At 46.4% G+C, this 26,360-nt stretch overlaps 1 protein-coding gene and 1 long non-coding RNA gene across 6 annotated transcripts in view; one reads left to right on the forward strand and one right to left on the reverse strand.

Moving 5' to 3' along the window:
- Positions 1 to 26,360, reverse strand: part of Baz2a (bromodomain adjacent to zinc finger domain, 2A) — a 37,038-nt gene that overhangs the window by 4,799 nt on the left and 5,879 nt on the right. For 3 of the 5 annotated variants that reach the window (XM_005397322.2, XM_005397321.2, XM_005397324.2), the window contains 21 exons: positions 16,101 to 16,235; positions 13,995 to 14,588; positions 12,936 to 13,121; positions 11,001 to 11,219; positions 10,090 to 10,524; positions 9,546 to 9,606; positions 8,349 to 8,457; positions 8,085 to 8,186; positions 7,720 to 7,930; positions 5,641 to 5,741; positions 5,148 to 5,213; positions 4,646 to 4,879; positions 4,247 to 4,501; positions 3,521 to 3,735; positions 3,151 to 3,225; positions 2,773 to 2,953; positions 2,280 to 2,339; positions 1,951 to 2,095; positions 668 to 1,410; positions 310 to 532; positions 38 to 193 (listed from right to left, as the gene is read on the reverse strand). In XM_005397322.2, the coding sequence (XP_005397379.1) occupies positions 38 to 193; positions 310 to 532; positions 668 to 1,410; positions 1,951 to 2,095; positions 2,280 to 2,339; positions 2,773 to 2,953; positions 3,151 to 3,225; positions 3,521 to 3,735; positions 4,247 to 4,501; positions 4,646 to 4,879; positions 5,148 to 5,213; positions 5,641 to 5,741; positions 7,720 to 7,930; positions 8,085 to 8,186; positions 8,349 to 8,457; positions 9,546 to 9,606; positions 10,090 to 10,524; positions 11,001 to 11,219; positions 12,936 to 13,121; positions 13,995 to 14,588; positions 16,101 to 16,235 (4,506 nt within the window). Of the gene's footprint in view, positions 1 to 37; positions 194 to 309; positions 533 to 667; positions 1,411 to 1,950; positions 2,096 to 2,279; positions 2,340 to 2,772; positions 2,954 to 3,150; positions 3,226 to 3,520; positions 3,736 to 4,246; positions 4,502 to 4,645; positions 4,880 to 5,147; positions 5,214 to 5,640; positions 5,742 to 7,719; positions 7,931 to 8,084; positions 8,187 to 8,348; positions 8,458 to 9,545; positions 9,607 to 10,089; positions 10,525 to 11,000; positions 11,220 to 12,935; positions 13,122 to 13,994; positions 14,589 to 16,100; positions 16,236 to 20,595; positions 20,636 to 26,360 lie in introns of all 5 variants that reach the window. The other 2 variants (XM_013520867.1, XM_013520868.1) reach the window with 2 other exon arrangements.
- Positions 14,630 to 16,801, forward strand: LOC106149952. Its single transcript, XR_001236445.1, has 2 exons — positions 14,630 to 15,825; positions 16,561 to 16,801. It is a non-coding gene; the product is annotated as an uncharacterized LOC106149952 (long non-coding RNA).

Genomic DNA, 26,360 nt, shown 5'->3' on the forward strand with positions numbered 1-26,360 from the left:
GGCTCTTCAGTTCAGGCTGGTGAAGGTATCTGCTTACCAGCGGAGGGCCGTGAGCAGACTTCCTGCAAGAAGTTCCTGTGCTTGTGAAGGTGTTTGTGCAGTGCCTTCTCCCGGATGCCTCGGGGGTGCAGGGCCTTGAGCATGGCATCCAGCGTATCAGGATCTCGGATCCACCACCAGCCTGAGCGCATCTCTGAAAACAAGGGATCCACGTTGGTCAAGGGCTGGGAACCAGCTATGAAACACAACGCCCACACCGCGTATCATGCCTGCCTGCACTCGGACCCCATTTCACCCAGGATCTCTCACCAGGGGGGACAGGCTGGGCTGTCAGCTGGGTTAGGTAACGCTGCTCCATCTGTTTGAAGAACTTGCTGGGAGGTCTCCCTCTCCGTTTCGGCTGTCCCAGCCCTGTGGGACTCTGTGGCATTTCTCCAGAGTCTGCTACTCGCCTCTTAGGAGTTGGCCCAGTCAAGGGGGCAGAAGAGAACCGTGCTGGAGAACAGGGGTTGGCAGCACTAGGTCTGTTCATCTGTGAATAATACGAGACATAGGAGGAGGAAGGTATTTTCACGTGTGTAAGTTTCCTCAATTTAACAGTCCCATAGCTAAGCCATGGAGCCTGTGGAAAGATGAAGTCAAGAGCATACTCTTTCTGGCAACTTACTGGCTTAGAGGAGGCAGGAAGCTGAGGGGAAGGAGTGGGTTGGTCCTCAGAAACTGCAGGAGGTGGAGTAGGGGCAGCATTGCAGGGCACCTGGCCTGAGAAGTCTAACCAGGATGCTGGAGGATCAGGGCCAGACTCCACCTTATCAGGTTCCTCCATGGGGTGTGAGAGGGCTGGGTCCAGCTTTCCTGGGCTGCTATCAGGTGTGAGGACCGAGCTACTCAGCAAGGAGCCATGACTCTGAGTCTGGCTCAGCCAAGATAGGAAGGCTGACTGGCTGAGGTCATGCTGGCTCTGACCCAGAGACAAAGGGGAGACCTCTGGCTCCAGGAACTCATCATGGGGCTGGGGCTGGGGCTGGGACTGAGGATCGGGCTGGGACTGGGGCTGGGGCTGGGGCTGGGACTGAGGATCGGGCTGGGACTGAGGATCAGGCTGGGACTGAGGATCGGGCTGGGGCTGGGGCTGCATTGAAGCCTGAGGCTGAAAATGGGGCTGCGCCTTGGGCTGAAGCTGGGACTGGTGGTGTTCTGAATCCTGGCCCTTGAGAGAGGACTTTAGGCTCCTGGGCTGCATAGACCCAGGCTTAGTTTTTCGAGGTCGGCCTCGAGTCCGGGCAGGAGAATTGACAGAGATGCTGGAGCCACTTAACTCTCTCTTCACAGAGAAGAGAGCAGGAGTGGGCACTGGCTGGACCGTCACCTTTAAGGACTCAGTCTCCTGCTTTATCATATCTTCAGGAACTACAAAGAGAAGAATTTAAGACACAAACTGATGTGTAACAGGAAAGAACACAGAAACACATGAGATACTTTCTTTTTCTTTTGGACTTAGTCTTCTTTTTACTAGAGTCCCTCTCTAGGAACAACTCATATGCCAAAGGACAAATTACCTGGGGAAAATCCTGTTTGTTCTAAGTGATCAGCAGCAGCAGTCGCATAATCATAAGCTAACATCTACTGAGAACCAACTATGTCAAGCATTTTTTTTTCCTAATGCTGGGGCTCACACCCAGGGCTTTATGCTGTGGTCTACCACTGACCTACACCCCAAAGGCCTGTTCTGTTAAGCACTATTCTAACAAGAGCACTAACTCTTCTTGATCCCCTTAACAGCCTCAAGAAATACATATTCTATTACTATGTCCACTTATAAACAAAGAAACAAGCATATGGTTGATAAGTGGCATAGCAGGCAGGGAGGGAGTCCTACTCTAGGGCCTGTGCTCCTCACCACTGTTGTTAGACAGGGCTCCGAGGACCGAGGCTTTCACACACACTTACCTAGACTCCCCTCTGTTCCTTCCACAAAGATACCAGCCAAATACGGCAACACCCAGTAGCGGCGTTTGTATCGATCTTGCCCCAGGGAGACTGCTCGAAGCATCTGAGATGAGTGAAGTAGCTTTTTACGAAAGAAGAGCTGACGCTGCATAGGCAGTAGAAAAGGAAGATGATTAAAAAACATTTCTAGATGACGGTGGTGGAATCATCCAGCATATGGGAGAAGGCACAGCTCTCGGTTCCCCTACAGAATTGATACCCAGCTGAGGAGGGGAGCATTTCTTGTCCAGCCCACACCTCCAACTCCTGGGAGATCAGAAGCACAGTACCTTACTGAGTTTTTCTATGTGGCGTTCTAACTCCGGGATGCTAGACGCTACAACATCAACCTAAAGAAAAACAAGGACACGGAGGAAGAGAGGAGTTACCAGATTCTAGGAAGAAAAGTACCTATGTCTCTTTTCTTTTCGCTTCTAAGGACTGAACCCAGGGCCTTCTCACTGACATATATTTCCAGGCTTTTTTTTACTATGAGATTGGGTCTCAAGTAAGCTGCTCGGGCTGGGTTAGGACTTGTGATCTTCCTGCCTTGGGCTCCCAGAATGCCGGGGTTATAGGCGTGAGCCACCATGCCCAGCAACAAATTTTTTGTTTGTTTGTTTGAGACAGGATCTCATTAAGTAGTTCAGCCTGGCCTTGAACTCTATATGTAGCCCAGGCTGGCCTCGGACTCACGGTGATCCTCCTGCCTCAGATTACAGGCGTGCGTCCGGCAAAATGTCTGTTTTCTGACTCCCACTTTTCTTGCTCTTGCGCCAGTACCTCTCCGTCTCTTCGACCCCTTCGGCCATGCACAGCTGCTATCATCTCCTCCTCTTCCTCTTCTTCCATGCCACTGGTTTCTTCCATGATCCTAGAACTGCGCCTCCGTCCCAGGCCTTCCTCTGGCCCTTCCGTCTCTACCTCGGGCCGCCCAGTTCGCTTAGCCAGAGCAGTTTTCAGTCTTGAATAGATGGGCAGTTTAAAGAAAACTGTGGTGAGGGACATCCTACTGCCGCAGCGGGAGTGGGATCTCAACCACTGTTAAGGTCCCCACCCTAGGGAAGGGGCTGAGGGCAAAAGCTGCAGGCAAAACTGCTACACGTCACCCTTTCCCTCTTCTCTCCTCTCTCTGGGCACTGCCCTCTGCCCTCTCCCTACCTCCGGAGCCGGCCTTCAACAATCCACTTGCTTTTCCTACAGCTGGACATGCTCTCCAGGGTCTTGTCAATCTCACTGCAGGGGAATAAAAATCAGGATTTTGAGGTAGAAGCAACAGCACAAAAATGGGAAGGGAGCCGTAAAGGTACAAGGGTGGTAGGGAGTTTCAGCCCAGAACCTAGACAGGAAGAGTGGCAGAGGCAGGCTTAGACTCTCCCAAGAAGGGCACTACCATTCAGTTCCAACTCACCGCACCATCTCCAGAGCTTGGCAGTGGGAACATATCACCCTGGGACTTCTGAATGGCAAACCCCTCTCCCCTCCCACTCTGACAAGGCCCAGAACAACCGTCCCCACCCCAGCTCCTCACTTGATGATGAGGGTGGAGCCGTTGAGCTCGTGCACAAGGAAGGCCAGGACAGCAGCCTTCTGCTGGGGCGGCTGGGCCTGAAAAGGCTGAGTGCGCAGGCTGTCACAGAGGGAGGGCTCCACGCCGTACGCCATGAGGAAGCAGCGCAGGATCTCAGACACGTTGTCTCTCGTCAGTGGGATCTCACACACCTTCTCCCCCAGGATCTTTAGAGACTGTGTAGAGGAGAGAGCATGACGGGAATGAGGAAGCCCAGAGGAGCAACTCACACTGGGTGCACCTGGGAGAAAACTACCAGGTTAAGGTAGAAAAATAAGAAAAGAAGAAAGTTTCTAAAACAAGATGAAAGAAAAAAGTGTGGAAAAAAAAAGGATTAATGCCAGGTGTGGCGCCTGTAATCCTAGCACTTGGGAGGCTGAGGCAGGATTGTGGCAAGTTCGAGGACATCCTGGGCATGTAAGTAATGAGTTCAAGGCCAGCCTAAACTATATAGTGAGACCCTATATAACAAAACAGAAAAAAAAAGATTAAGACACAGGAAATCGAAACAACATAAGGTGTCAGGAAGAAAAAGAAACGGGAGAATATAAGGAAAACAGAAATGGGAAGAAACAACATCCCCCTCTCTTCTCATCACTTTAGTGTCTCTCAGTGTCCTTAAAGAGAAAGAAAAGCAGAGAGAAAGCACTGCACCCCAAGCCCTCCCGCCTGCCCAGGAGAGCTCACCTGGCAGTAGGACGGCAACCCAGGATCATACAGCGCAGCCTTTAGGAGCCGTACCAACAGGTCTTGCACCTTGCCCAAGCTGTCACCCTGACACAGGAGTCCCTCCTGCAGGACCCCCAGGCTAGGCACATCTTTGGTAGGGTCAAAGCCCAGCACTTTGCCGAAGCTGTGCAGGAATTCCACAATGGTCAAGCAGTCTGAGAAAGCCCTACTGGGCAGCGTCAAACCAGGGATGCGTGTGAACTCAGGCAGGGGCTGGAGGGATGGAAGTGGGAGTGTCTTGTTAGGACTCAGCAGGAGGCAGCCATAAGGCTCTCCATGAGGTCCTCCCTATAGTAGAGATGTCCCCACAAACGGCCCCTCCCCTGTGACCCTAGAACCATTTTCTCCCCCCACTACCTGGTGGTCAGCTAGACACATATCCTCTGTGGGCTTCTTCATCTCCTCCAAGATCATCTGCTGCCTCTGCCGTTCCTCCAGGCGTCTCTGGCTAGTCAGGGTCTTTTCTGTTTTACAAGCTGGCTTGGCTCTGGCCACCTCATCCTTCTCCTTCATTTTTACCTTCTCTTTCTTTTCCTTCTTCACTTTTTCCTTCAGTTTTTCCTGCTTTATCTTTATCTTTTCTTTCTCAGCCTACCCATCAAGGGAGACAGGAAGCAAAGATGACAATGATATCACTCACCATCCTTCCTAGGCCCCCGGCCCTCCAGCCTCAGAGCCCAGAAATCAAACTGCCACACTCATCTTGCAAAGCAGGTTCGGTGGCTTTAAAATTAGCCTCAGTGGGGCTGGGGATGTAGCTCAGTGGCATGGCACCTGCCTGGCAAGTGCGAGGTCCTGAGTTCGATTCCCGGTTCCAAAAAAATTCAGCCTCAGCGAGCGTGGACCTCGCTGCACCTACCTTCAGTTTCTTCTTGGCATCCTTCTGTTTTAAGCTCTTGGTCTCCGGTTTCCGCTTGTTTTTGGCCTGTAAACCATAAGGGAAGTCATTTGTCCTGAAACCCTGAAAGCATCTCTGCTTGGGCTAGGATTCAAAAACAAACAAGGGTGCTGGGGAGGAGAGGTGGGAGATAGAATGATAAGGGGATGGCAATGGATTAATTCTCTCTCCCTACAGATGCCCACACTGTTCTTTTGTTTTGTTTTGTTTTGTTTTTTGTTTTTCTTCCGGTACCGGGCATCAAACTCATGACCTTGCGCTTGCCAGGCAACCACTGTGCCGCTGAGCTAAATCCCCAGCCCCTTGCATTGTTCTTGAATAAGCCCAATTTGCTAAACCAAGCCCAAGAGAGTTCAGGGCAATGAGTATGTTGTGCTATGCAGGGGGCAACAGATGTGGGAGATGGAAAAAAAGATGAAGTCGTAGGGAAAGTAAGCCCACTGGTGTCCCTCACCTGCCCTTGGGTAGGAGCCTGACACTCTCCCCTCTGTACCTTCTGCTTCATCTTCTTTTTGCTTTTACTCATCTTTGCTTTATCTTCCTCAGTCAATGTTTCTGTAAAGAAAAATGACATGAGTGAGGCAAAAAGATGGCTCTTTGGCACCCGGGCACCACATGCTGTTACAACGCTGGCCTCTCAAGTAAGTCCTTGAAAAATGCAGTTTTTTGTTTTGTTTTGTTTTGTTTGAGGGAGGGACTTGCTATGTACCTTCAGGTTGGTCTTAAACTTACTATGTAGTTTTGTTTTTCTTCCGGTACCAGGAATCGAACTCATAACCCTGCACTTGCCAGGCAGGTGGTTTTGCCACTGTGCTAAATCCCCAGCCCGCTAAACTTACTATATAGCCCAGGTTGGCCTCCAACTTGGAGATCCTCCTACCTCAGCCTCCCTGGTGCTGAGATTATAGGCATGTACCACCACACCTGGCTTTTTCCTTTTTTTAAATTTAAATTTCTGAGTTCTGGTACTGGGGGCTGAACACAGGGCCATCACACTGAGCTACATGTGCCGGTCCATTTTTCTGTTTTGTGACAGGGTCTCATTCTCTCAGTGACCCTCCTGCTTCAGCCTCCTAAGTGCTGGAATTAACAAGCATGAGCCGTCATGCCCAGAACCAGTCCTTTTTTACTTTGAGATAGGGTCTCATTAAACTGTCAAATTGCCCAGGCTGGGCTCAAACTTTCTATCCTTCTGCCTCAGGTTCCCAGAATTATGAGATTACAGGGTATACCACCACATCTATGTGTTTTGTTTTTAGGTATACATAATAAAATAGTGGGGGGAAAAATGTAGGAGAGGGGCACAAAGAACTCAAATGGGACTTCCTGCCCAGCGGCAGCAGCCCTTGTCTCCAAATGCACTGCTTTGGACGCGGTCTGGCTAACGAAAGAGGCCACAGCAATAGAACAGCCTTGTAGCTTCTCCCTCCCAGGCTATCTGACAAGTGCAGCAATGCATGGACTGATTTTAGTGCAGCAAGGGCTGAGAGCGGAGCCAGAGAGCCAAGCTGCCAGGGAAGAGGGTGTCAGGTGGTGGCAGGGCAGTGACACACTTCAGTCAGATCAGCACCAACACACTGCTGCTTATGCTCAGCTCTTCTGTCTTCTGGCTCCACCAAACAAACTGAATTTCTTTACTCTGGAAGACTAAATACTGAGGCACAGTTCTGGGTACTGTGTAATATTTTTGACCGGAGAGCACCTATTCTTTTGTTTCTGTTATAGAAATATTACCATTTATGTAGAAGGCAATCCTCAGTCAGACACATACGGGCAAATGAACTACTTAAGAATTCTCTTAAAATAAGGCATTCATCTGGACATGGTAGCACTCAGGAGGCTGAAGTAGGAGGAAACGCTGAGCGAGGAAGATAAAGCAAAGATGAGTAAAAGCAAAAAGACGACGAGACAGAAGGTACAACAGGGAGTTTGAAGCCAACCCAGACTACATAGTGAGTTTAGGGCCAACCTGAACTACCCTGTCTCAAAGAAAAAAGGAAGATATGAGACTTGTTCTAGGTCATGCAGTCAGAAGATGGTAGAGGTAAAACTCTGAATTGGAAGAAGAAAACAACATTTGTTCACATTTTCACACAGGGTAAACGCAATACTTACTGAAAAAACTTAAGACACTCTCCCCCATCCATCCCACTAAAGTAGTACCAATTAGCTTTTGAACTGACATGTGAATTGTGAAATCTCCATGACAGTGGTTGAGGAAGAGTGAACAAATGACATCAGTATAAATAAAGAACCAAAAAACAGGTAGGACAGGGCATGGAAATATAGAAATCCTCCCCTCTGAGGAATGTAATACATCTGGAGACATAAGGCTTCATTAATAAGACCAATTCCAGGAAGAAACTGACTGCAAAGCAAGTACCCAAAGTGCTGGGACCCTGATGTTATCTTACAAGGAGAAGCTGATTGAAATTCTTCCCACATATCAGTCAAACGCTTCGGAAACCCTGGTATTAGCAATTTAGTAACATTTCAGATACGCAGAATCTCGAAGTAAAACATGCTACTATACCTTGGGCCTCCAGTTTCTTTGGGAGACGGTTGTCTGTCTTATTGATTAGCTCGGGGATTTTGACCTTGGGGGGCCGACCTCGGCCCCGTTTCACCTTGGGGACTTCCTTGCTCTTTGCCTTCTCGTTGTTTCGAGGTCGACCCCGTTTGCCAGTAATTGCTTGAATCCTGGATGGAATCTCTTCTGCTGAGAGCTGAACCCACCGTAGGCCCTAAGGTGGCAGGAAGACTGTTACAATAGCGAAGTCCACTAGACTCTCTAAACCATTTAAGGCCCCCCCAAGTTCCAAACTCCACAAGAAGAGGCTGCAGCTTGCCCATCAACTCTTTCAGGGAACAAAATATATTTAACCCTTAGGCCAGCACCTCTGGTGTGTCTCTCTCTTCAAAGAAATCTCCAACAGGCATGCGAGGGCTGAAGCTGAAGTGCTCACGACGCACACTGTGTACCACATTGCGGCTCAGGTACTGAAAGAAGGAAGTTAATCAATGTTAGTGAGTCTTAACTGTGTCTCTGGCTGGGACTGGCACAAGCACAATAGGCCCCAGAGTAGGTAATGCCAAGCTGCATCATGACGCTCAGAAAGGAGTGTGCGCTACCTTTAAAAACACCCCTAAAGGCTGTGTTACCTTGATCACTTCTGGGAACTGTTTCATCCTCTTCCCACAGGGGCCGTAATACCAGGTCTCCCCCTGCCATCGATGGCTGCCCTTCTTGATGCGCACCTCTCTCCGCCACCTGCCAGAGAAGCACATGGGCCCTGCCACCAGGTCACACCCTACCCACTTCCAAGCCACCCAGGAGCCAAGCCCACTGAGCAGATGACCCTCCCATATCCGTCTCGCTAGTACTGCATGCAGATGCGAAAGCAGCATAGGAGATGAACTTGACTAAAAAGCCGAACTGAGTTCCCACAAACACCGCAGGAGGAAAGTAGTACATTAAACCATACAAGCCTAGAAAGACCTCTAAGGCCAGGGATATAGCTCAGAGGCACAGCACCTTAAGGTCCTGAGTTTGATTCCTGGCGCACCCCCCCATAAAAAAAAAAGTGAGCCTCAAAAGACCTCCACCTACAAAGTCTGTGAAATGAACAGCCAGAAACCCCTCCCACATATCATTCAGGGCAACTGTACTGAACTGCCAGTAAAGGAGAAAAACCTAGGGGAGTAAGGGTAGAAGAAAGAGGTGGGGAGGCAGGCTGAAGAGTGAACTCCCTGCTGACTCCATGAAATGACTTAGCAGGCCAGGGTTTCCTTAAGAACTCCATGTTCTGAGTCAGATTCCTGTTAAGTCTAAGCTTTCCCTCTCTTTCATACTGTAAGTCATAATACTCAGCCTTGGTGACTATAAGCAGCCTAGAGGGGCTGGAGTGGGGAAGACAAGGCAAGGTAGCTACTTCCACAAAGCTCTACTGTCCGCTGGCTGGCTATTCTAATTAACTTACTGTCACAGTGTTTATCTCTCCAGAGAGCGGTACAACAAAACCCACCACCATAACAAAACTACCCCGATTCATTGTTCATAAGCCACTCATTACGACCTCTGCTCTACGAAGCTGGGCAAGGCAGCTAGTTTGGGTATCTGAGACTCAGGGTTTGGCAAAGAAAACAGCTGGAGCCCTTGATCATGGCTGAGTCATCATAAGACCCCGAGAAGCAAAATCTAGGAATCCTATGCCAAGGAACACTATAATTACAGATAACTACCCTGTTATCTACCCCTATCTAGCCAATTTCTCCCCAAACTAAGGAAAGAGGAGCTCCCCTGTTCCTATAGTCATGCATTATTCCAGGTCAATGCATGTAACAACCTAGAGCATTTACCCATGTTGGAGGGGAAGACGAACTTCTTCTGGAGTAGCAATGCGTCTCCTCAGGACATCAGCTTGGAAGGAAGATGGGATACCCAGGTTAGGAGCCCAAGAACAGTATTAAAATAACAGGCTAGGGGCTGGGGATTTAGCTCAGCGGCACAGTGCCTGCCTGGCAAGCGCAAGGTCCTGAGTTTGATTCCTGGAACCGGAAACAAAAACCAAAAACCAAAACCAAACAAAAAAAAAACCAGGCTAGTGGAGGAAGGCTGATATACATGCAGCAGGAGCAACTACTCCCTCCCTTCCCACTCTCACCCCACCAACTCTCAGTGTACTGGGGGCTGAATTGAAGGCCTGTGTACTGAGCTACATTCCTAGCCTTTTAAAAATTTATTTTGAGACAAAGTATTGCTAAGTCACTCTGACTGGGTTTGAACTTGTGATCTTCCTGTCTCAGCCTCTCAGAGCATCGAGATTACATGCATGTATCATACCCAGTTGTAACACACTTTTCTGGGAACCAGTCAGAGGTCAAACAGAATCTGGACACTTACCACTACCAGAAGTAGTCACTGCTTCTCCCGTGATCTCTTCCAGGTCTTCATGGAAGCTGCTGACATCTTTATTTGCTGGGGAGGCAGAAGCTGGGGAAGTTACAGGGCAGGGTTTTGGGGAGCTCACTGGAACTGTCAAGGCAACTTCCGCAGAGACTGCTGGGAGGACTGCTGAGGAGCTGGGTGAGACCACTGGGCAAGCCGCTGGGGAGAGACGCGGAGAAGCTGCTGGAGAAACTGACAGGGAGACATCCGGGGAGGCTGCCCGGGAGGCTGTTGGTGAGAGTGCTGGTGAGGCTACCGGATGTAGCTGAATTTGAATCGTGGATGACTGCTCAGGGGGTGGCTGGGTCAGGGTTGGTGGGAAGTCTGAACCCTGAGTCTCCATTTCTTCCTGTTCAGCATCGCTGCCATTATTCAGGTCAAAGCTGTTATCTAGGACCCAAGGGGACAGAGTGAGTAAAGGAAAAATGGCATCCCATCAAACAATCTATTTAATCAAGTCTAGATTCAGCTAAACATGGCTACTTAAGGGCTTTGTCCTAGGGTTTGAGAAAGCAACTCTGGTTTTACTCCCCCAAATATTTATAAAGGATAAAGGGCAAAACTTCTACTCTAATTATGTAAGTATCTTTTATCTGAAGCCAGGACAGGAAGGTATCTGGCCTCCACCCTGCAAATCGCAAGGCTCACCAGTTCTTCTGGACTGAGGACACAGGAAAGAGTACAGTGGTCCATGCCTTTCTTAGTCTCACTAAGAGGGGCAGTATACTGCCCCATAAGCCCTCAAGCTCCCGCCAGGTACTCCTACAGACTTCCTACCTATTTCTACCACCCTAGCTATGGGGAACCTATTCTCTCATTTTTTTGCAGGTCAAGAACTTCTTCTTGTCCTGCCTCTCCTCACTTACCTTGCAGAACAGACTCCCCTAAGACGGGTGGAGAAGCAGGGCTGGCAAAGATAGAAGCTGAGGTTTGGCTGTCATCGGCCAGGAGACTGAAGGCAGTGGCATTATTGAGGGAAGGGCAATCAAGGGCAGAGATCACAGGACTATCCTCAAGAGGGAGCTTGTCCTCTGCACCCATCAGTTCTGTGTCATCTATACCATAAAGTCCTCCACTCACTGGCTCTGTATATGGGGTGGAAGAAAAAAATCAGCAGGCTACTAAGGAAAAATTAGAAAGCAAGATTTCCTCAAGAAATACTAGCTTGGGCAGCGAGATCTAGCTCAGTGGCGCAGCGCCTGCCTGGTAAGCGCGAGGTCCTAAGCTTGATTCCCGGTATGATCATCTCACCCCCCAAAAAATGGAAAAAGAAATACTGGCTTGGTGGTGATATATGCCTGTAATCTCTGCATTCTTGGAGGCTGAGGCAGGAGGATTTCAAATTAAGAGCCCAACTTAGGCAATTTAGTGACTTAGCAAGACCCTAACAGGGGGCTAGGGATTTAGTTCAGCAGCATAGTGCCTGCCTGGCAAGTGCGAGGTAGTGAATTCAATTCCTGGTACGGTGGGGGGGACCACACCATATCGGTAGGTAGGTAGGTAGATAAGGAAGAAAGAAAAAGAAAGGCAGACAGACAGATAAGACAGACAAACAGAATATACAGTTCAGTGCAAAGGTCCTCACGTCAATCCCAGCCATTAAAAAATAATAATAATAAATAAACCAAAACAAAACTGGCCTGAAAAATACTCGATTCTAGGCCACAGGTAATAGAATATGTCTATAATCCCAGCACTTGGAAGGCTGAGGCAGGAAGATCACCAACCACAAGTTTAAGGCCAGCCTGGACTATATAGCAAGACCCTGTCTCAAAGTCCAGTTCTAGTTTCACAGGGTGCAGATTCTTTCTAAAATTAAATTAGGGAAAATACACAATATACAGCACTTTAAAAGAACTGGCCAGGCATGTTGGTGCACACCTGTAATCCCAGCACTCTGGGAGGCTGAGGGAGGAGGATTACAACTTTGAACTCAATATGGGCAACTTAGTGACTTAAGGAGGCCCTGTGTCAAAATTTACAAAAAAGTGGAGGGCTGGGGCTGCACACTTAGGGCACTGGGAATATAGCTTCACAAGAAGATTGTGGGTTAAATACCAGTACAGGAGGAAAAAAACAAAAAAAAAAAATACCAGAGTAAAGTCATTACACTGTAAAGATCATAAACTTTTTTTCTTTCTTTTTTTTTTTTTTTTCCTGGTACCGGGAATCGAATTCACGACCTCACGCTTGCCAGGCAGGCGCTGTGCCGCTGAGCTATATCCCCAGCCCCATCATAAACTTTCTGACGTATGGGGCTGGGGCTATAGATCAGTGGCATAAGTGCCTCTGGCAAGCACAAGTTCGTGAGTTTGATCCCCAGTACCGCAAAAAAAAAAAAAAAACCCACAAAAAACAAAAAACAAAAAATCTGACATGAAAAGTGAAAAAGCATTGACCATAGAACCTTGCAAAGTTATAGTATTTATCATAAAATATGCCTTTCCTATACATTAGTGTGGTAAAAAATTATTGTTCATTGGCAAATGTCTTCTTTCTAGTTAAGTGAGAACCCAAATAGCCCAACTGTGTGCTGGTTAAGTACATATTCAGTGAATTATTACAGCTCAGGGCTCTTGGCCAAAATGAACACTGGGAAAGAACTTGGGAAATGAACCAATTCAGCTCAGAGGGCAGCTGGCCCAGCCAGGCCAGGGGCACATAACTGTGGTCTGCCACTGGATTATACGGAAGCCTCAACACCCCAGACTCCCTCACATGTTCCCTGGTTTACTTTCTCTTCCAGGTGGCAGAAACTGGCTACCCTCTGCTTGTAAGTGAAAGACCCAGCCTTAGCCCACCTGGTGCAAGAGAGTCAAAGGGCTCAAGAGAGTCTTCACTGAGGATCGGAGTGTCTTCTAGTTGATCAGGAAGGTGTGAAGGGTCATCTAAACAGCTTACTGTGGGGTCAGGAACCAGGACTGAGACCTCTTGGTGTAATGACTCCACAGAGGGGACAGAACCATTGTAGCCACACATCTTTAGTTCTAGGGAATTCCAGGAGAGAACAAAAGTCAAAATCAGTACCTTCAACTACTTCATTTAGCTATACCAAGTAGTTAAACTGTGCTACAAGGATGTTCATTCACTCAAAATATATTGCTGCTAGGGTGCCAGTTCTATGTTGTGAACTAATCACATCAGGACACTCTAAATGGGTAGAGATGTGTGGATAAAATCAATCCTGCAGCAGGGAAAGAGAGGGGAAAGGAGTGAGGGATCTGAGACAAGAACCCAGTCATGTTCGCAGACATCTTCTCCAATGAATAGGAACAGAGGGAACACATCCTATGATTTTATAGGATGGTCCCCCTTATACTGGGAATCCCTTTGCAAGTTGATCTTTTGAGGGAAATTATGAGAGGCTTTGTCACATGTAGTACTACTGCTAACAATAAAAAAGAAGTAAAATTGAGTACATAAGCAACGGTATATTCTGCTTGCTTCTTTCCATCCTTCACATGCCAATCACAACTAGGGCTCAGCTGACTTTAGCAACCACTTACTTGGTCATGCCTTAGTCAAAAGGGCCTCATTGCCTACTGCTAATATCCTAACTCTTTCATGTTGTGGAAGAAGCTTTTCTTGATGCAGAGTATCTGTTGGGGCTGTTTGAGACTCGCCCACCTGCCCTCTCCAGGCCAGCAGCTCTGCATGAGCTTGAAATAATGTGTACTCCCACTCTCGAGCTGGTGCTGCAGCCACAAAAACACCAGCCACTTGGCTCTGCTAATCACCAACATGCAAATCAGCCTCCACTGCAGAGAGCTGGGAAGACAAGTTTTCCTCACCTCCAAAAGCCACTGTCTCCCACAGCTCCACATTCCCTCTCCCCATCCAGCTCAAAGACCCAGTTATACCTGGTGGCTCTTCTTCCAGCTCCAGGCTGCCTACCAAGCCAGTGCCGTTCTCTGCCACGACCGAAGTCAGCTCCTTTTCTGCTGCCTCATCAGGGTGGATCACACTGCCTACCTCCTGGGAAGGCGCAAAGGTCTGGACACTAGATCCCAACATAGGAGAAGTCTGTGGGGAGGTGAAAAAACCTGGGGGTCCATTGGGCATCACCTCAAAATTCTGGTCAGGAAAGGAATCATACAGTTCCTGTGAGTCGAAGTTAAGCCCCATCGGGCTCTGGGTGCCGTTGCCCCAGAACTCTTGGCTCCCAGCTCGAAGGTTAGTGTTGTGACTTGGGGATGAAGGCTGTCGGCTGCCCCCAAGAATGCCGTTGAGTGGGTACTGTCCCCCCGAGAACTGGGAGAGAAGGGGTGGGTCCTTGAGGTTGCTGCCAGGATTGGCAGATGGGTACTGTGAGTAGTTCCAGAGACAGTCATAGGCCACATTGGGGTGATGGAGGTGTGAGGTGCTGGAGGAGTGGGAAGCAGAGTTCAAAATCCCTGAAGTAGTAGTGTGAGATACAGTAGATAAGCCATTAACATTCACATCCCCATTCAAACCTGGCAGAGAAGGAGAGAAAAGGATCAGTTATGGATATACATACAATTCTATCAAAAGAACCCCAATGTAATAGGACTGACTAGAAAAAGGGAAGGTGAACAGGAGGGGGAGTCCCCCTGTTATATTTAGCTTTTAGGTCTCTGGGGAACACAAAACCCAGATGCTCCTGAATGTGAGCTTAGCAACTGCTGCTGAGACTGCTGAGTAGGGGGCACCATGGGAGCCACCAGCAGTGAGCTGGCTGCTGCTGCTCCCTTTTCACTAAGTGAAGCTGTCTGCAGACTCCCTACAGTGACTCGCACTCTTCCTCCTCTCCCTCCCTAGAGGAATTCTTCCCTTAGAGGGGCATGACTACGTTTTCTAGGTACCCCTCACCCCAGTGCCTATTTGGCCCCACAGTGGCACCAGAAGGGACAGCCTCCACCTCACTGGCACATGCAGATCCAGCACTTTGTGCTGAGCTAAGAATAGAATTTGCAGTCACCACAGTGACAAGATTTCAGCTCGGAAGGCTGGGCTTATCCCTCCCTATAGGCTCTGGACGGTAACATGCAGGGGGTAAAAATCTCTGCATGACCAGTGCTGCAGAGTTCAGTTCTCAACACCACTGGCACCCTCTGGGACGATGGATAACAATCAAGTGAAGGGAAACAAGGAGGCTGGGGACAGGGGCAAGGGAGGGAACCCAGTGAAAATAGACAGGAGGATAAGTGGCAAATATAAGCCTGTATTTTTCTCTGCTGAAGGGACAAAGGAAAGTATGGGGGCTTCTTTCTGCTTCTAAACATAAAGGACTTGAAACCCAAGCAAGATTAAAGACGTACTTCATAGAGTCGTGCTACGGAGTAACTGAGAAACCATATCCAGTAAAAGACCTAATTAGGGCAGCAGCACTTCCATCTGGAATTATGAATTTCTCTCTGGGCAAACTAGGGACACGCTATATCCTTCCTTGTCCCTACCTTCTATCCGAGGACAGGAGGTGGTACAGGTACTTCTACCATCTATCTGTTGTGTTCTCTGCTCTACAAACTACTGTAAAAGGAAAACACATCCCAACTTTCTCCTACCTTTCTTCACCCCTAGTGCTGGCCGGAAACAGCTTCTCCAACTTCTAAAAACAGCTTAAGGCTGATCCTTTACCTCTTTTGCATGGATATATCCTGGTGGTCAGCAGCAGTAGCCACCTCACCACTCCGAGCAACAGCCAGCACACAGTGTTAACACAAGAACAAGGTAAGATGAAAAAGCCAGTATGTTCTTCTAATACCTTTCAACTTTAAGTCAAGACTAAAAATGTTGTTTCTATAAACCCTTAAAACTTCTTAGAGGTCTGATTTCTCTCTGGCAGCTGGAGTTCTTTGGACTCACTTCCTCCTTCCCTACCTGGCAGCGAAGAGTTGTTGTTATGGGATCGCTAGCCTAAAGTGGAGGCAAATCTCTTCCCATCAGTCTGCTCTGAAGAAATGATGCCCATTCCCCTCCCCAGGCCCTGTGGGCCTCACACTCACTTTTCCCTTGCTGGGGGAAGTTCATGGGGGACCCGTTAGTGTAGCGGCCCTCCCCTGAGGGAGAGGGTCTCAGTCCTGAGGCAGCAGGCGCAGGGGGAAGGCCAGTAAAGTTAAAATGGTCGTTTGCCTCCATTTCTGTGGGAGGGGAGAGAGAGAGGAAGAAAAAATACTGGTGGTTAAACAAGGTAATGTCACTAGGAATCTCCTAGAGAGAATGTCCCCCCTGCCCTCCCTCTACTTAAGGTTGAGAAAGAAAAGGATGAAATACGCCCCTAACCTGGGCAATGATTCTACAGAAATAAGTCTTTCAGTTAACTTTACAGTGACTTAAAAAAAAAAAAGTGACAATAATCAGCACACAAGCCTGGGAGTCTACCCAACACAGGCAACCTTATCGCTCTGTTAGATGTTAGCCCCCTACTTTAATGTTCAACATTCTCTATCTTTTGTTTTTCTCAAGGTAAGGCCCATCCCCAGAATCCACAAAAAGTTCTTCAAGTCGTATTTGTGACCAGAAGCCGTGGTGATGGAGGTATTGGCAGGAAAAGCATATTTATATACATCCCACTTTGTCTTTATTACGCTTGAGTGAAGCAGCTTGTCTATTATCCCATCCATAGCCCCAAACATCTGAAGACAGTACAATTACATGAATAAATGGATTTGAAAATGAAAATACACTTCAGTAAAAAGTAAACAAATTATGGCACAAAAAAACAAATCAGTGATATTCTACTGTTTTTTTATTTTGTGATGTTGGGGAGGGAATGAACCTAGGACCTCACACACATATGCTAGGCGAGCACTCTCTCCAGAACTCCTACCTCACCCAACCCCACTATTCTACTTCTTATTCACAAGAAATAGCATGCTCTTCAAGAACACAGGTCAGAAAAATGTCAGCAATGAAACAGGAGAGTGTCAGGTGAGCTGGGCATGGTGGCACATGCTTGTAATCCAGCACTTTGGAGGCTGAGGCAGGAGGATTGCAGCTAGTTTGAGGTGAGCCTAGGATACAAAGTGAGTTCAAGGCCCATCTGAACTACACAGTGACACCCTGTCTCAAAAAAGTGTCAGCTGAGTGATGGTACATACCAATAATCCCAGCACGCACGGAGGCTGAGACAGGACGATCCCAAGTTCAAGCACAGCCTGGGCAACTTAGTTATTCTCTTTACTGTGGTAAATTTCTGTTGCTTTTATTTCTAACTATGGTAATTTTCTAATACTTTGGTTTTGTGGCTTAGATATTAATGGTCATGGAGATAATAGTGAGATGCTTATTATTTCTGAGGCACAGTGGCTCACTGAGGGGCAGTAGAGTAAAAAGCTTTCATTCTGCTAAATATAATATAGTAGGAATGACAAGAAACAAAGCCCTTGATCAAAACTAATTTTAACTTTGACAGAACAAAGAGAAGAGAGAAGACAGGAAGCAGAAGCCAGAATTACTGGTAAAATCTGACATTAATCCGATACTTGTGGTATACTACTGCACTGTAACTTCAATCATGAGAAAATCTGTCTTGATGCAGAAAAAGCAGCTCCATAGACCTGTTACCATGTTTTTAAGGGCAAGACAATGCACACAGAAAGATTTACCAAGTTCCCAAGAAAAGGTAAATAAATAGATCGCAGGTGATGTTTTAATCAAAATTCTAAAGAGAGAAGTAGCTGGGCATGGTGGCATATGCCTGTAATCCCAACACTCAGGAGGCAGAGGCAGGAGGATCTCCTAGCCTGGGCTACATAAGCATGTTCAAGGCCAGTCAGCACTACACAGTGAGATCCTCTCCCTCACCCCCCAAAAAAGAGATGAATAAATTCAGAATGGGTTGAAGGGAGGGTAGGGGAGTTGGGGGGGGAGACAGAGACAGAGAGAGAGAGACAGAGATGGAGAAAGAAAAAAGGAAGGAAGGGAGGGAGGAATGGAGGGAGGATAGAGGGAGGAAGAAAATATATGACTACTCACTGGCCAATGCTGCAAATACACACTGCAAATGAGACACCATCAGGTGTTATGTATTAGGTCAGAAAATACAGTGAACGTCTATACTTCAGTAAAAGACACATTGCCATAAACCCCCTCAAACACACCTATCCTGTCATTCTTAATATTTTCTGAAGCAGTTCTGGGAATTCTCTTTCAATTCTTTTTTCCTGGCTGCCTCCATGTCCTGAATCAATTCAAAACATTTATCTTTCAAGATCATTCTGATTTTGGAAAAGAGCTAGAAGTCACATGATGCTACATCTGGTGAATAAGGATAAGGCGGGTGAGGACACAGGTAATGTTTTCATGTGCCTGCCGTTCTGTTACGTGGTATGTGGCAGCAGCATTCACTATATTTTTTAATCACACCTTATAAGGGGCTGGGGATTTAGCTCAGCGGCATAGCACCTGCCTGGCAAGCACAAGGTCGTGAGTTTGATTCCCAGTACCGGAAAAAAACAAACAAAAATCATACCTTACAAAGGCACTTACAAAAGCAATTCTAGAACTGCTTCACTAAGTGGCAAGAGTGGCCGGGCCTGGTAGCACAGGCCTGTAGTTCCAGCAGTCTGCGAAGCTGAGGCAGGAGGAAGTCTGAGCCCAGCCTGCGCAACTTAGAGACTTAGCAAGATCCTATCTTAAAATGATAAATAAGCTGGGGATATAGCTCAGTGGCGTAAACACCTGCCTGGCAAGCGCAAGGTCCTGAGTTCAATTCCCAGTACCATAAATAAATAAATAAATAAAATGATAAATAAAAAAGGGCTGGAGATGTAGCTCAGTGAAAAGACCCTGGGTTCAAGTACTAGTATCACACACACCAAAAAAGGGGCAAGAACGATGGCATCAATGTGTTCAAAGTAAAGGGGAGCATTGTGAGGGGAGTTAGCGGCAATGCCTTTTACTATAATTTTTTAAAAATTCTGAACATTCACGGTACATTCTGATCACTCCACATATGTGTAAAGAACATAATTCTGAGCAAGAATTATAAAACCTGTATAAAAAAACAGTATAAAACAGTATATGGCATGGTAATTATAGAATTTTATAAAACAGTATATGGCATGATAATTATAGAATTTTCTAGACTATCATAATTATCTCTGCCTTAAGAAATTATAACTAGGCCAGGTGTGGTGGTGCAAGCCTGTACTCCCCAACTCTGAAGGCTGAGGCAGGAGGATCGTTGGGAGTTCGAGACCAGCCTGGGCTACAAAGTGAGCTCAAGGCCAGCCTAAACTGCATAGGGAGACCCTGTCTCAAAACCAACAACAACAACAACAAAAAACTAAAATTAAAGAAATAAAAAGTAATTTTGTGTTTTACTGATTTAAGAAAAAAAATTTTAAGACGCTTATATTCCAAATAGGATTTCCTGTCTTCCCTTTTTAAATGAATAGCACACCTCAACCTGCTGTGCATTAATGGAAAAAAAAAAAATCTCTATAGAGAAGACCTCATGGTTCACCAGGATTTCCCTATTACAGTTAAATGGCACTCAACGGTAGGGGATCTGAAAAATAAACATCATAAAGTTAAACATCCCTCTCAATAAAAGACAAAAAGGAAAACTCATTCATTCCCTGATCTATAGGGTAGGGTCCTTCCAAAGCTCATCCTATAGAAAGGAGAATCAATAGTTCACTTCAGAAATCCTGAAAATGCCATGCTTGGAGAACCACTTTCATCTGATATCCACCTCTCCTGTTCCCCAGTTTTACGTACAGCTGTGTTTCTCATCTGGTGGAGGGGATGCACACATGCACACATACACCCCCAAAAAACCACACACACCCCTTTCCTCCTAAGTACTCTGGACTGTACCCTCCTACTCAATGATGAACCACAGCTCATTTTTCCATTCTCTACCTGAATCCCCAAGGAAACTAGCAATTTCTCTCTGTTGCTCTGGAAAAGCACAGCATATCCCGTCTCATAAATTACATACTAGTAACAGTAAGTGGACAGCTCACAGAAATCAGAGAAGTAAAAGGAATAGGAAGTTACCTAGTGCCTGGTCTGCTTCCCCACCTTCCCCTACTGAAGGGTCACAGGAACCACAATCACTTCATTTACAAGCTTCATAGACACACAGAGTACTCTGTGCTGTTCACTGAGGTCAGCACAATGCAGTAGGCTCTAGGTTCATCGCCCAGCTCTACTATTTACTACCTTTTTTATGAGACAGGGTCCCGATATGCAGTTCAAGCTGGCCTTAAGCTCACTTTGTAGCCCAGGCTGGCCTCAAACTCGAAATGATCCTCCTGCCTCAGCCTCCCGAGTGCTGGGATTACAGGCGTGCACCATCATGTCCAGCTTATTTACTACCTTTCTGACCTTGGACAAGTTACTTAAACTTGGTGAGATTAAGTTTTGTCATCTGGAAAAATTTTAGTACACACTTCCAGGGCTTGTGAAGATTAAATGAGAAAATCCATATAAAAGTACTAACACTCAATATGTTAGTTATTATTATTAGAGTATAAAAAGAATGCTTACATTGGGGCTGGGAATGTAGCTCAGCAGCAAAAGCGCCTGCCTGGCATGCGCAAGGTCGAGAGTTTGGTTCCGGTACCGGAAAAAGACCAAAAAAAGAATGCTTACATTACAAAATGATAATCCACTCCAAAGCTCTAAATATACTAGAAATATTAATTAATTTGCACCGGGAATCAAACTCAGGATGCTGCTCTTGCTAGGCAGGCCCTGCACTACTGAGCTATATCCCCAGCCCCTAAAAATAGAATTTAAAACCATTAACAGAATGGGACATAATTCACTAGGGAAGATCCACCCAAATTTCCTTATATCCGACTTGACTCTTGATTTCTGCTATTATTTGAATATGGGATCACAATGAAAATGTGAACAGCTCCTCTCAATAAACAGGATTATTTCACTTCTATTTTCCTACCCAAGATGCTTTTCATAATAAAGCCTGAAGGTAAACTCTGTCCTCCAACCCAGTGCTAGTAAGAACAGTAAAGCCGAAGAGGGTGTCTCCCTTTGAACTAGCAGGATTTTTGCCAAATGAAAATCACTTAGTGCCCAACCCCCACAGTAGCAGACAACTCTCCTGACCAGGAAGTACAATCAGGCAAGCACCCAGCCCAACCCCAGCTGTACACAGATGGGTCTCTTAAGAGCCCCAGTGTTGCTGGTGCATACCTGTAATCCCAGCACTCAGGAGGCTGAGGCAGGAAGATCACTATGAGGTCAAGGTCAGCCTGGGCTACATCATGAGGCCGTGTCTCAAAACAAATAAAAGGGACATTGCCCCTTAATCTGGAGGTAGGAAGGCACTTACTACATGCTCAAATGGGATGCTTTTCTCTCAGTTGCAATCAAAAAACTTCTATTCTGTGGGCCTATGACATGATTTTAACAAAAAAAGGCTGACAATACATATTATAGATTTATAATTTATACATTAAATATTACAGATTTGACACTATTGCAGGTGTCCTGCCCAACCAATTCTAACCTGCAAGCCTCTAAGGCCAGCCCCAGAAATAGAGGAGACTCATCAAGACCCTCCAGCTGGATACTTTGGTAGTCCCTGGCGCACTCTGGTTGATTCCTCTCAGTAGTCCACCAAAACTCCAAGTGAGGGAGGTTTCTAATTTGAGAAGAGAGGGTGGGCTCAGACTTTTAAATGTTTATCCTGACTAAACAGCAAAGGCAAATTCTACTGTATAGTAAGTAAACCATACCACTACCTGTTACCTTTATAACTCTGAATATTACGAAGGCTAGTTCTCAACTCTATATATCTGGGTTACCCATCATATTCTAATACAGAGGTTTCCAACCAGGGGTGATTTTACTCACTACCTACACTGAGTAATGTCAAAGTGCTACCAGCAGCTAGTAAGCAGAAGCTATGGATGCCTCCCTCCAAGCATCATCAACACTGAGGACAACTCTCCACAATAAAGAACCATTTGGCCCAAGACTCAGCACCAAGGTTGGGAAACCCTTGGTGGGAAACACAAAAGCTCCCCAACAGCCTGGGGAAATTCCAAGTTTTTACCACTCCCAGTTCCTGATACTGAAAGTAAGGATCTTTGACTCTGATATCTAATCCCAGTCGGGCGTGGTGGTGGCACACTCCTGTAATCCCAGCACTCGGGAGCTGAGGCAGGAGGATCACTGCAAGCTCAAGGCCAGCGTGGGCTACAAAGTGAGCTCAAGGCCAGCCTGAACCGCACAGTGAGACCCTGCCTCAAAAAGAAAAAGAAAAAAAAAAAAAAAAAAAAAACCCCACCCTTCTTCCTGGCTAAGTCATCTTCCTCCACTAAGAGTCCCAAGAGCCAAGTCTTAAAACTGACATGAGCTCTTCTCCAGTCAGGATAGCTAGCTCATTTTGACCCTGGTTAACAAGCTTCCCTTGGAACTCTTGACTCAGACTATAGCATGTACTGGCAGGCATTCTCTTTCAAAATGCCCTTTCCTTAACCCCCTTTCCTAGTGAGAAGTCTTCAAAGTGAGGCAGGGGGAAGACGATGAAAGAAGAAGGATTATATACTGAGAGAAGGGAAGACCAGGTAAAGAAAATTGCCATGTCCAGGCTGCTCAATACAACTTATACAAAGATCTTTATTTCTGCTACACTATGGAGGTTGTATAGCATCAACTGGGTATTAGGTTCCACAGCTGTGTTTCTAGCACCTAATTTAGCACCGAGCACATAAAAAGCAAAAAAAGTATTTGTTTTTACTCATGCACTGAACAAGTGAGTAAATCTGGGTGTTAATTTTTTTTTTTTTTTTTTTTTTTACTATTACCAGCTTACTCATCCAAGAAAGGTTATATAGGCTTTGCTCCTATTTTCAGAGAACCAAAAAATTCAGCTTCACTCTTCACAGAGATAAAATTTGTAGAGAAAAAAAAAGGTCCCAAGTTTGATGTATTTCAAGAAATAGAAAATGTCAAAAATGAGGCTGAGAAACAGGGAAGTATTAAGGATTATAAAAAGTCAGTAACTTTTTTTGTTGTTGTTGCTTTTTTGTGACAGGGTCTTGCTATGCAGTTCAGGCTAGCCTTGAGCTCACTTTGTAGCCCAGGCTGGTCTTGAACTTACAATGATCCTCAGCCTCCCCACTCCAGCACTGGGGTTATAGGATGCTGGGATTATAGGTGTGCTCCACCACACCCAGCAAGTCAGTAACTTTAGGCTCTGAACTGGTGAAATGTCTTGAAAGACTTAACTGAACCCTCAAGGTACATAAATTTACAAATATGTGTTAAACTAAACACTGTAAAGGAATCACGTAATCTAACTTACATTTTCTGCCATACTTCTAGTTACTTTACTGTGAGAAAACAGAAAATGTCTCTAAAACTACACGACACTAAAACCAGAGATGCAAATAATATATCATTTCATATAAAGTCACCTGACCATTCTTAGATTTTGTTATTCTTGGGATCTGGAACGAAACCCACACAGGTATGACTGTATTTAGGAGGACAAAACACTAAACCAATGCTACTTTACTGCTCATGACAAGAACCATTTACAGAGCACTGCAAAGAAGACAAGGTTTTTAAATTATTCAAACTAACAAACTGTTGAAAAATAGATCCTCTCATCCATATAAGAAAATGATGAACAAGTATTCATTTTGGGCTATAAGATATGCAAGGACACCAATATTCTAAAAAAATAGATCAGGAAGATGATTTGCCTCAGCAACTACCTCAAGAATTGTATATTTCACTCTATATCCCAGGACATAAAAACTGGCATTACTGTGGCACTTTACACAACACACCAAGACAAAATACACACCAATTACTAACTTCTATACTATTTTTTTAGTTCTTCAGTTCTCACTGTTTTAGTTCAGGCTGGCCTTGAACTCACTATGTAATCCAGGCTGACCTCAACCTCCTGGGATCCTCCAGCCTCAGCCTCCCAACTGCTAGGATTACAGATGTGTGTCACCACACCCATCTATCCAATTTTAGTAGTAAAAGAATAGAGCAGTTTGGTCCTTGACCTCTTCAAAGATTAGAAAGAAAGGTCAAAAGTAGTAAACCAAAAATCAGGAACTCTAACAAGATTTGCTTCTCTCTTGGTAGCACCTGATTCCAGAACCATAGAACTAAAAGATAAACCTCTCAGGGCATTTTAGACTTCTGATTGGCTGAGGTCAGCACATATAAACTATATTTCAAATTTTTTTCTTTTAAGGAGAGCTTAGACCAGTTAGTATTAAGAAATCTACTTTTCCGTAGAAAAACGCATCTATTTTATTAAAGACCACAAAAGGTTTGTCTCAACTGTATCAAATAAAGTCAGTATTTTCTCAATATCTTTCTATATTTCAAAGTCCTAGGTATATAAAAAGTAAATCTTTTTTGGGGGGCACATACTGAGGATTGAACCCAGGATCTTTATACTGAACTACATCCCCAGCTCTTCAAAAAAAATTTTTTTTAAAAAGAACTTTGAGGAGCTGGGGATATAGCACAAGCGCCTGCCTGGCAAGCGCAAGGTCCTGAGTTCGATTCCCGGTACCAAAAAACAAAACAAAACTTTGAGATAGAGTCTCCCTAGTTGCCCAGCTCAGCCTCCCAGAGCGCTAGGTTTTTATTTTGTTTTTGTATGTGTGTATTGCTGACACTGAACCCCGGGCCTCATGAGGGCTCACACCACTGAACTACATCTCCAGACCTTTTCACTTTTAACCCTAACAGGAAAAAATCAATTTACTTTTCTGTCAGGTCCCAATTTAGGTAAGCAAAGGCTGAAGAAAGGGAAACTTAAATCATTCCAGAAAGCAAAGCAAAGGAACCAGCCAGTCTACCACAGCAAGAAAAAGCCTGACATTAGGACTTGTTTTTACTGTCTCCACAATATTAACAGACTCAATGAAAAGAGCAATGACTCCACTTTCCGATCCGGATTTTAATCTACAGATCTACAAGTAGATGGCAGATTTTTAACTGGAAAATAGTTAAGGGACGGTTTAAATGCCAAGCTTACACAGTTTTTAGGATAGTCCAAATGCTCATACTTGAACACTCAAATCTAAACTCTTGTGGCAAACTCCTGTCCCCAACCAAACCTGGTGTGCAACAAAACGTGTGGGGACATACAGTACTATCACTTTAGGCCACAGGAGAAATCGCAATTTATCAAGTCAGAGAGAAAATCTCAACAGAGGAAAAGCTTACCATTCTCCAAGAAAAGAGACGTTCTTTCCCGGACAGAAGAGTAAATCACATGACAAACTCCTGCTCTAATCAGCTCTAGGAAGAAGGAAAAACCTCCAACACCTAAGTCAACTAACAGGATTCCCAGCGAGGCTGTCCTTGGGCTAGAATCACCGTGAGGAACAAGCCCACCAGTCTCACTCTGTGAGCAGGAGTCCCCACCCCGACTGAGACAACTTAATGGTAGTTAAACCTTCCCCATCTCCTCTTCCTGCACTGCTCAGAATATGCCCTTCCTGACTTCACCAACTCACTTGCTCGGAGACTGTGCAACACAGAATCTGTCAGACTTAACATGCTAAGCAGAACCCGAAGAAGCGCTCTCACGGCAGCTCTCTATTCGAGGGACCCTGCCTCGCTCGTACTGAAGGCGGACACTAATGGTGGATCACTGAGTGTTCCTCTGCGACCTCCAGCGCAAGGGGGCGGGGGCGGGGAACCCCAGACGCCGAGAGAGGTCGGACGGGGACCAGGGTCAGCGAGCCCACTACCGTGGACTACTTTTGGTTGACAAATTAAGTCCACCGCTGGGGCAAGGGTTCAGCGAAAAGTCTCACGCGTCACAGGGCCGGTAGGAGCCAAGCTTGCCCAGAAAGCCTCAGAAAATGAAACCAAATCTAATTAAAATGGACATTTCAAAACAACAAGAGTCACAGCAGCAGAACGCACAGCTGCCATTTCCCGGCCACTTCCTGCGGGAGGCTGGGGGAGGGGCCGTCCGTGTACAGATGGAGGTGGGCGCCGCCCCCGCCCCCAAAGGACACAAGCCCCCACTCCGAGAAGGCCCTACAAAAGACGCCTGCTACTGCGCTGCCTTCCCCCGAAAGCTGGGGACACCGGAAAAGAAAGCGAGGACGCGCGGTCGCCTTTCCTTCCGCGGAAACGGGGATCCCCTCAGCGAGGGATTTCCTTGGAAAGGGATCCCTCTTTATTCTCCCCCGGAAGCCAGCTCGAACCCGCACGCCGAGCGCCAGCCCCACCCGCCCGTCCGCGGAGCAGGGGCTTCTCCGCGACGCGGGGCCGAGCCCGGGCAGCGCCGA

This window comes from Chinchilla lanigera, unplaced genomic scaffold (assembly GCF_000276665.1).
Source record: "Chinchilla lanigera isolate Chin_1 unplaced genomic scaffold, ChiLan1.0 scaffold00057, whole genome shotgun sequence".
In the NCBI taxonomy this organism is placed as follows: Eukaryota; Metazoa; Chordata; class Mammalia; order Rodentia; family Chinchillidae; genus Chinchilla; species Chinchilla lanigera.